Here is an 11,352-nt window from a genome sequence, read left to right on the forward strand (position 1 = left end):
GGTATAATATTTGGCTTTAAAACTTGCTCAAAATGTATCCACGGCTTAAACTCCGTATGAAGACGCACGTATACTTAACCTTTCACGTATGACTAAAGAAAACACGCCCGATTATTTTATCTAGGGTTATGGTTACAATGTTATTGTTTTCTAGTTTATTAATTATTTGTTGTTAATTTAGTTTTATTGTTATATTAAGCGATTAAGGACCGTTTTCTATTAAGGAAGTGTAATTATAGTCATACTCAATAAGGCACATCATCCAGAATGGATCAAGAACAACCACTGATAGAATTATTCAAAATTGAAAATTTAAACGTAGATTACCAAATGGGGCCCGAGGAAGATGAAGCGAATGAAAGTGACGATGAATTCTATGAAACGTTTCAGTTAAAAGTCGAAAAGTTAGACCCTGATGTGGAAATTGAAGAAAACTTTGATGAAATGTAAGTAATGAATAGAGAGAACTTTTGGACACATATACTTGAATGCAATGGCACCGCAGGCTCTTAACACTATTTAGAAAGTAAAATTTACATATGGTTTAAGTGATATAGGGCCAAACAAGTCAAATTAAAATTATAATTAGAGTGACACAAGAAATTGTAAGTCAAGGTGATACTCCTTGAATAAATCTTGAAACCTAATTATCAGGTTATATTACCGAGATGTATTTCTATTGAATTTCACATAAAAATTTGTCCAAGTATAGTCATTTTTTAAGCCTGTAAGGCAACAACTTAAGGCCCAGCAAAATATTAGTAGAAGAAAACTTTATTAATTTAAATTAGGCCATAGGGCAAATTTAAAACACAAACTTAAGCATCTCATCATAGAGCATCTCATTTTTTCCTTTCTTTCTCAATGTTATCATATATCGTACTATGAATAATATTGGGGCTTGTGCAAATGCACTTGACAATATTCTACCAGAAATAATATCAACCTCCGACTATGTAACGGTTCTAAGGGATTTAAATATTAATTTTTTTAACAGCAATAATCCAATATCCGACATATTTGATGTTTTTGGTTTCACTCAGACCGTTGATGAGGCTACAAGGGTCACTGATAGAGTATCAACATTACTAGATCCTATATTTTTTAGTGATGCAGATGCTGTTATGGATGTTGGCACCATCTCTGCTATCGGGATAAGTGACCATAAGTTGGCATTTTGTAATATACGCTTACCAAATCTTAAAAGAGTCCAGAAAATAATATCATTCTGCAGTTACAAACATTTTAATGAAAACCTTTTTAATACAGAGCTTTTACAAATACCCTGGGATAACATATATTATTTTCCAAATATAGATGACAAAGTACAATTTCTGACACAGAACCTAATAAAATTATTTGACAAACATGTACCAATAAAGACCGTCCGCGTTAATAAACCCCCAGCACCTTGGCTTACACCAGCTCTAGAGGCCATATTAAAGGAACGTGATAAGGCTAACTTAAAATATAAAAAATCAAAGTCATTAGCTGATTTTGAAGCTTATAAGCGGGCTTGAAACTTTGCACTTGCTTCTATTCGAAGGGAAAAAAAGGGCTATTTAAGTTTTTTGGAACAACAAAAAAATAGTAAGTTACTCTGGAAAAATCTTAAAAATATGAATGTAAATGTAAGCTCAAAAACTTCTAATAGTGAATTTCCACTTGACTCTGTTAATCCTGATAGTGCAAATGACTACTTTTTGAGTGTATTTAAAAAATCAAATAAATGTGACCAAAAAATACATTTCTATAACACAAATAAACTTAAGAATAACTTGCACTTTCAATTTAATATGATAGATTCCAGTTCAGTGAAAAAAAATATTTATTCCATTAAGTCCAATGTTTCTGGTCATGACAATTTGACACTTTTTATGATAAAGCTTAGCCTTCCTGCTATCCTACCTCATTTGACACATATTGTTAATTCTTGCCTAGAAGCTGGGTATTTTCCAGAGGACTGGAAAAAGTCCATAATTCTTCCTGTTCCTAAGACCAGAAAAGTAACTGCTGTGAATGAACTTCGTCCCATAAGCCTGTTGCCTGTCCTATCTAAAATTCTTGAAAGAACTGTTCACACACAAGTATTAAATTACCTTAATCTTAATAATTTGCTCCCAGTTCATCAGTCAGGCTTTAGGTCTGGACATAGTACTACTACTGCTCTTCTGAACTTAACTGACAACATAATAAGGGCATTAGACAAAAATATTGCGGTTGTCCTAGTCTCCCTGGACTACTCTAAAGCTTTTGATAGACCATGATTTACTGTGTGCTAAACTAAAATATCTGGGCTTTGACGAATGCTCTGTCTCCTTTTTCAGGTGCTACCTGACAGATAGACAACAGCGCGTACAAATTGGTAACAAGTTTTCTTCTGCTGAGACTGTGATATCTGGTGTACCACAAGGATCTATAATTGGACCACTTTTGTTTCTAATATACATTTTTGACATTTTCCAGGTAATCAAAAATTCAGATTCACAGTCATATGCAGATGATAAACAGGTTTTGCATTATTTTGACCCCAATAAACCAGCAGAAGCTGAAGCATCTCTCAATGACGATCTAAAATCCATCAATGATTACTCAAGAGAACATAACTTAAAGATAAATCCTGAAAAAACAGAGGTACTTCTCTTTTGTTCAGAAAAGCGAAGAAAACTGCTAGAAGGTAGGGTGCACCTGAAACTGGGCGACACAACTTTGGGATTTTCTAAAAATGCGAAGAACTTAGGGCTTATCATTGATACTGATTTAAGGTTCAGAGATCATGTGAATAAGTTACTTCAAAAAAGTTATGTAAAAATGAAAGTTCTCTATGCCAACAGATTTATCTTAGACTTTAATATTAGGAAAAAACTCTGTGAATCTCTGGTTTTGCCAATTTTTTATTATTGTAATATAGTGTACTACCCCTGTTTAGATTTAGTGACAAAAAATAGATTGCAAGTTGTGCAAAATAACTGTTGTCGCTTCATATTTGGTCTGAGGAGATATGATCATGTCTCAGCAGAATTTAAACAATTAAATTGGTTAAATATGTCGGGTGTGGTAAAGCATCATTTTGCTACTTTTCTAATGAGGTTGTTAATATCAAATATTCCTGTATATTTGAGGGAAAAGTTAGTATTTCGAACATTTATTCATAACCGTGAACTTCGTTATGGAAATCACTTTACTATGCCACAACATCATTCAGCACTCTTTCAAAGAGGTTTTACCTATAATGCAGTATCTTTATATAACTCCTTAGATCCCTATTTAAGAGATATTAGTTTAAACGGCTTTAGGTCTCAGTTTAAAACTTATTTGTTAAATTTACAAAATACTTAGTGTCATTATGAATTATGTTTACTTTTCACTTCTTTTTTGATTTAGAATAGGGATGGTTAAGTGTAAGAGTAGCCTAAGGCTAAACTTCGCCATTTGTATTCTTTAACCTTAATCTTATATGTATATACCTATAAAACATTTAAATCTGTGTAATGTATATGCATGATTAATAAAAGACGATTTATTATTATTATTATTATTATTATTATTATTATTATCATAAAAGGGGCTTTCATACTCTGATTTTGGCAATGCACCATCATACAAGATCTTAACGGCAAAGCATGAATAATCTACTACATGTAGAAACAAAGAGCAAATTAATTTGAATAGAACTTTCAATGTTCAAATGATAGCTTGCTACCAAAAATTATTAATAGTAAAGAAATAGTCCATACTTGCAGTTGAATTATGTTTAATAAACAAGTGGAGGGAGATTGTGAGATTTACCAAAAATTAATATTTCTTTAACACAGTAAAGACCAATAAAGTAGGATTGTGCGAGTTAGATGCAAAGAAGGATAATAGAAAATGTTTTCGAACAACATTTGAAGATGATTAAAATGCTCAACTTTTAGACCATAAAGCTTCTTCTTTAGTCAAAAATAGTCCATTTGTCTTAACCTTTTTTTAATACAAACTTTGTTCATTTCTATTAAGCAACAGTCCTTGTTTATTTCTCTTGGTATTTTAACCCTGCCTTCAATCATCTATTTAAAATCTCTGTGCTTAACTGGTAAATACAAACATTTGCTATTGTCCACTTTAAACCTACACAATGCAACACAAATTATACAAATTTGGGTAATATTCCCTTACCTCTCCCGATATCTGAGTTATCAAGGTATTCTTTTTGGTATATAAGGAAAAAAATTGACAACCAAACCTAAACATCAAAAACCTTGATTCTTACTTTAAATTTAGGCAAGGAGTGAAAAATATTTATTATCCTGTGCATTTTATATTCTGGAGGAATACTTTCAGTTCGGTTTCACTTGATTTGTGACTGTGATATTTATTGGAACTATGTTGGCACTATTGCAAAATAATGTTCTCGTACTTTTTAATATAAATCAGCCTTATGTATAACAATATTATTAGGGTATGTGAGTAAAGTGATATTATACATTTATTTATTTAAAGAGAGCTGTCCTATGACACACACTACTGATACATTATACACTTTATTGCAGCTGTGTCAACAAGATGTAATAAATCTTAGATAATAAAGCTTGACTTGACTATCAATAATCTTAGCAATTTGGACACTTCCCAAATGATCTCCCATTAATTCAGTTTTCCTATTACTCCTAAAAAAACTGGCTGTACTAATCTATACATAATTCTACATTCCACTTCCATTTATTTTTTGCATTCTATTGTATACATATAACTAAATTAAACACTCTAACAACTCCTTTACACATTTTCAGATACCGACCTGAAGATCACCAAATAGAATTAGTAGAAGAAGAGGAAATCTACCCCTGCATCATTTGTAACTTTCAAAGTACGTCTCTGAAGGATATAACAGAACACCTGTCCACCCACGATAGAACCGGCAGATTCCAGTGTCAGTTTTGCGACTTCCAATCGAATACAAAAAACGACTTTAACACCCACCTGAGAAAACATCGTTACAAGTCAAGAAAACTTCAAAATATCGATGCCGCCTTCAAATGTAAAGAATGTTTATTCGAAACGCAACATTGTCATTCGCTGAAAAGACACTATTTGCGTCACAAACCGCCGCAAGAAGAAAACCTGTTCCGTTGCTACCAATGTCCTTACACGTCTCGTTTTAAGCACAATTTAAAAGTTCACGTGCTACTGCATACAGACGGTAATTACCAAGGAGGGTCTTCCAGAGAACCGGCTCCTTACTACGAAAAATCATTTTATAACCATTATGATTACAAGTTCATTTCGAGCGATGGAAAAAAATGCCTTCTGTGCGGATTCACATCGAGTTATCCTAATTACGTGAAAAAACATATGCGCCGAAAACATGCATCCGAAATGGGCATCGAAACTAAATCCTTCCAATGCTTTCATTGTACATTCGAAACGAAAATTAAATATTCGCTACAGACGCATTTATTCCGAGTTCATCAGAAGGGAGTCGCCTTACCCTCGAAAGAAAAGACGAAGAAAACCCCATTGAAAAAAGGCGACCGGTACATATGTGAGATTTGCAACTTTAAATCGTTTCACATCAGCGAAGTGGAGGTGCACAAGTTGAGCCACGATAATATCGAGCATTCTGACGTGTTCACATGTAAATTGTGCAATTTTAAAAGCATTTATAAGAGTTGCATGAACAGGCATAAGCTTATACATTTACCCAACAAGGGGAAACGGTTTAAGTGTGACCTGTGCAAGTATTCGGCTAACAGAAAAGATGAAATGAAAGGGCATATTCTTAGGTGCCACATCAAGGAAAAAGAGAAAGAAGAATGGTCAGAGGAAATAAGTTAATTTTTTTTTAAGCAAACCTGTTTATCCGAGGAGTGAATTAGTTTTGGTTGGAAGTTGATTGGAAAAATAAACCAAACTGCTGTAGGTTGCTTCTAAGAACTTCCTATTTCTCTAGTGTTGCTACTTACAAGGAATCTCCACTTCAGCCTTATGGATTGACCACTGGTTTAGAGACTTCTTGTTGTTCCATCTCCAATGCGCTGTTGTTTTCCTTTCCAAAGTACTTGCAAACGTCTGAGAGAAGGCACTGCTGCACAGTGTTGCGCCTAATGGACAAAAGTCCAAAAATAATAGTCGGTCGATAATAAAATTAAGTACCGTACTATTTACAAAATAGCTGCAGACACTTATCACAAATATTTTTTTTTTTATAAAATGCGTGTAAACAACGCAACGGAGCTCCGAAACTTTATCATTTAATTTGTTTATTTTGTCGCCATATAAAATACCCACACTTTAAAATAAGTATTTCTCCGGTTCTGTGCGTATAAGTAGAAAATATTATATTGTGTTATAGTGACCAAAGGTGCTTAGTTACATATAGGTATGTACTGATTTATACTCACTTATTTAATATATTAAATACTAAATAAATGAAAAAATAGCAATATTTTAATATTAAGCTATCTTTGAGAAAACTTTTAAAAAAATGTCCGCATATGTCCTCGACAATTTTTTGTATATTAGTACCTCAACTAGTGTACTTTATTACACTATGTTGTTTTCCTGCCCCAAACTGCCCCTTTTTTAGTTCTTATTTTTTTTAGATATGGCTTACACTATACCAAAAAGAGTTTTATTTGAAGAATGGTTGGTAAGCAATCAAAATGATAAGGAAAAAAATATTTTTTTGAAAATCAAATCAATATTAAATCTTGATGAAGATATCTGCAGTGAAACAGAAAGCCATTTAATTGACCAAAGTCATTTGTTTTGTATAAAAATGAAGGATTTATGGCAGAAAAGTCATCGAACCCGCAGCCAGTTAGAAAAAAATCACAGCCAATGGCTAAGTGGATCTATCACTGTTGATATAACTGAAGTTAACCAAGGGCTTTCACTTAGTCATGTAGAAGAAAGAAACTTAGTCGGAAGGCCTCGAAAATCATTCGAAGACTCTTCTTTAAAAACAAAGAAACGGAGAGTAGAGCCTTTGCTAAAAAACTATACCGTTGAAGAATTGCGTTTCGCTACAGAACACTGTATGGATTCTTCTAATGAAAAATTTTCTTCTGAAAAAAAATGTTTGAGTACTAAGCAAGCACTGGCTCTTTTTTATGATATTGATCTGTCAGTTAGAAAATACAACACTTTACGTTCTGTTGTAAATGCGCTACATCCTGATTGCTTCCCGAGTTACCGTGCCTTACTGCAAACAAAAAAAAAATATTTACCTAATAATATTACCGTAACAGAAATATCTGCAGAAGTTGGTCTTCAAGAATTGTTACAAAAAACAACAGACAGTATCCTTAATATTTCAAATTTAAATATTTGTCAAGTGTTCAATCTAAAACTTATTTGTAAGTGGGGTTTCGATGGCAGCTCGGGACACAGTCTATATAAGCAAAAATTTGAATCGGCATCTAATACAGATGAATATATGTTTTTAACAGCATTGGTTCCAATAAAATTAGTTGATAGCTGCAATAATGTAATCTGGTCTAACCCAAAAACAAATTCTACGTTTTACTGCAGACCCATCAAGTTCGCTTTTATAAAAGAAAATCCTGAAGTTGTTCGTCAAGAAGAAAATGCCATGGTTATGTCTGTAAACGAGTTGAAAGTTTATACTACTTCAATTGAAAATAAAGATTTAAGTATTTCCTACGAGATGATTTTGACTATGTTTGATGGAAGTATAGCAAATATTTTGTCCGAAACAAACTCATGTTCAAAATGCATCATTTGTGGAGCCACTCCCAAAGAAATGAACTCTGATACGGTTTTAGATAAATCTCCAGTAACCCAAAACTATCGTTTTGGCATATCAACTCTCCATTGCTGGATCAGGTTCTTTGAGTGTTTGTTGCATATTGCATACCGGTTGCCAATTAAAACTTGGCAAGTGAAAGGCGCAGAAAATAAAGCAATTACAGAAAACACAAAAAGGACCATCCAGGAGAATTTTAAGAGCAAAATGGGTCTTATAGTTGATAAGCCAAAGCCAGGATATGGCTCCACAAATGATGGCAATACTGCCAGGCGTTTTTTTCAAAATCCTGTTTTAAGCTCTCAAATAACCGGAATCGATAAAGAACTAATTGAAAAATTTCATTTAATTTTAAGAATTTTGGCGTCTGGTTGTAACATCGATATAACCAATTTTCGCATTTTGCTAAATGACACTCGTAGGTTATACTTACATTTATATAGCTGGTACTATATGCCACGTTCGGTGCACAAAGTTCTTGTGCATGGCTGTGACATAATTGATTTTTTTGAATTGCCTATTGGGCAACTTGCGGAAGATGCTTTAGAAGCAAGACACAGAATTCAGAAAAATCAGATTATGTAACAGCCGAAAAACTTCACGGGTAAATGCCAACACCGATATAATTTCAACTCTTTTACTGACCTCTGACCCAGAATTATCTTCTTATAGACAATCTACTAAAAAAAATAAAAATATTTTGTATGATAATAAAATAAAAGAGTATATAATTATTGAGAATTCTCAGAACACACTGGTAGAATCTGTTTTTGGCTTAGAGCTATCTAGTTCCTCAAGTAGTGATGATGATCAGTCTGACTAGATTTTTGACTTATTTTTCTGAACTTTTTGTCATTTATGAAAAATAGAGGTAATGTAATATTTAGTACACTGAAGACTTGTTTTTTTTTTCAATATTTTTAAGCAAATACTTTTGTTTAATTTGTAGTGTGTAATATTTAGCATATAATTATTGAAAGCTTGTTTTTTGAGCAAATACTTTTATTTTATTGTTTGTTATGAGACAAATATAAATTAATTCAGTTATTTTATTATTAATTGCTTTTCTAATTTGGGCGAGGAAAGTTGTGAGCAAACTCTTCTTGTTATATTTTTAACATTATTTTAGTAAAAAACTTCAAAAGAGTTAAAAAAAATAAAATACAAAGTTTACTTTTTTATTTTAACAGCTTATTTTAATTTTGTCCAATTACCCCTATACCACGCAACACTGTGTGCTGGTGCGTACTGAGATTCTTGGAAGAACACAAATTGAGTTTTACCTAGATTGGTTTATTTCTTGGAGTTTAACATTCGTTGACAATCAAGGGAATTGGAGGACAGAAGAGTGAAGCTGATTGAGTTATAGTATTGTAGGCAACTCAGGTAATTCGGTACTTGATTGACCATCAAAGATCGAGTGAAGTTCTCCAAAATTTTGGCGATTAAAAGATTGGCTATTAAATTCGTTAATCAATATACACGTCTGGTGAACTCAGTGCGGAAAAATTATTGTCGTTTTTTCTTTAACTCGAGGCTTTGCTTCGGATTTTCGGTTGCATGTCAAAATGTGCGCACCGAAGAAAGACATGACCAGTCGTGTACACACAACCAAACTTATATGGAATCACCTTGTATTAATACGAAATATTTTAGTAAGATATTTTTTGTTGCAAGCAATAAAAAAGTACAAGTATTTACTCTCAAGGACAGGCAGATTAATAATAAATAATAATGTTTTACCTAGCAGTGTCGATTTTACTGTTTCACTTGCAAGTCGCATCAAATTTATAATTTATTTATTTTTGAAAACTAAACAAGAACGCCATACATTGGGCTATCGGTTAAGTTTAGAGGGGAAGAATTATTGCTCTGGCAGAACAAGGCATGTCACAAAGGCAGATAGCTAGAACGGTGGGGGTTACACAAGGTGTTGTTTCAAAAACATATTCAAGATTTCTGGAATTGGGAACCTTAAAAAACAGACCAAGGAGAAGTCGTGAAAGAGCAACTACTGAAGGGCAGGATCGCTTTTTAGCTCAAATAGCAACAAGAAATCCCACAACATCTCATCCAGAGCTTCAAAGGCAACTTTTACAAGCTACGGGTGTGAGTGTTTCTGTCGAAACTATTAGAAGAAGACTTCGCGCTCGGGAATTATTTAGCAGAAGACATTTAAGGGTTCCAGAACTTTCAAGGCAACATAAAATTTACCGTTTAAATTGGTGTTTGGAGCATGAAAATTGGGATATTGAAAATTGGAAAAATGTTCGGATGAAACCAGAATAGGACTACGACCCGATGACCGGCGGATTCGCATTTTAAGAGGTAGAGGGAGACAAGCTAGACTTCGTGCTGCCAAACCTATCCCGAAATACAAAGGAGGTACTGTAATGTTTTGGGGTGGAATTATGATTGGTGAAAGAACTCCTTTAATTCCAATTCGACAAACCCTAGCAGGTCAAAGGTATGTAGATTTGGTATTGCAACCTGTAGTTAGGCTCTGGCGAGGTGGTTTTGGCAATTTTTTTTTATTTATGCAAGATAATATCCCTCCACATACCAGCAGAGTTGCAAAATGTTTCTTAGAAACGGAAGGTATTGCCGTTTTAGAGTGGCCTTCTTGCTCACCGGATCTTAATCCTATAGAGCACTTATGGGATAAGATAAAAAGAAAGATTAGAGCTTGCCAGAATGCTCCTGGTAACACTAAGCAACTTATTCAAGCGGTTTTAGAGGAATGGACAAATGTTCCCCAAGAAGACATTGACAATTTGATAAATAGCATGCCTCGTCGAATTCGTGCTTGCATCGATGCTAGAGATGGCAATACTGATTATTAACATTTAATTTTAAATTAACTTTCTTGTTAAATTGTCATATTCAGAAAAATCATTTTTATAGAAATCTACACTTTTTGTTTTTTGTTCTATTATTGTAAAAATTGTAATCAGTTTTATTATTTTTTTTAATAAACTTGGTTTTGAAAAAGTGCCCTTTAATCCTCAATGACTATTTTTTAAAATAAATTCCATTTTGCGAAATTACTGGGTGATTCCATATAAGTTTGGTTGTGTGTATATTAAATCTTTTGTGAGAAATAAAATTTGTTTGCCTTGTGTCCAAAAGTTTGTGTTATGTGTAATAAATAATGGGTTATATGTAATGGTGTGTCTTTATTGATTTTAAATTAATTATTGAGTGTTAAAATCTAGTAACCATATATTAAGAGATAAATACCGAGTACTGATAGACCTTCGGTGGGATGTTCCAGGAATGATCCTTACAGAAATAGCCCACTTTGTTTTATTGGCTTCTAAACTCCTTGACAAGCTAATAATGCGACAAAAAGCTAAAATAGCAAACAATTTTTAAGCAATTTCTATGTTAAACTCGAGCGGCACAACACCCGGAAACAAAATGACCGCAATAAAACGTAACAAAGTTTCCGAAGCGGGGGTGTAGTTTTCCATTTTCCCGGTGACACTTTTCCATATTCCCGTCATTAAGATAAATTAAATAGCGAGCGTCTCGGCCACCAAAATTCGCCGTTACAAATAAAACGACAAAGGGCCGAATCCATTGTTGAAACATTCTATTTA

At 33.3% G+C, this 11,352-nt stretch overlaps 1 protein-coding gene across 2 annotated transcripts; it reads left to right on the forward strand.

Annotated features, from left to right (window-relative positions):
- Window positions 1–121: 121 nt before the first annotated feature.
- LOC126744581 (zinc finger Y-chromosomal protein-like) lies at window positions 122–10,812 on the forward strand. 2 transcript variants are annotated; one of them, XM_050452052.1, is made up of 2 exons: window positions 122–446; window positions 4,773–10,812. In XM_050452052.1, exon 2 carries the CDS (start codon window positions 6,587–6,589, stop codon window positions 8,333–8,335), a length of 1,749 nt encoding a protein of 582 aa, XP_050308009.1. In that variant the 5' UTR covers window positions 122–446; window positions 4,773–6,586; the 3' UTR covers window positions 8,336–10,812. The 2 variants fall into 2 exon arrangements, with proteins under 2 accessions (XP_050308009.1, XP_050308011.1); XM_050452054.1 differs by having other exon boundaries at window positions 4,773–6,111.
- Window positions 10,813–11,352: the final 540 nt, after the last annotated feature.

The sequence above is a fragment of the Anthonomus grandis genome, chromosome 14 (assembly GCF_022605725.1).
Source record: "Anthonomus grandis grandis chromosome 14, icAntGran1.3, whole genome shotgun sequence".
Lineage (NCBI taxonomy): Eukaryota > Metazoa > Arthropoda > Insecta > Coleoptera > Curculionidae > Anthonomus > Anthonomus grandis.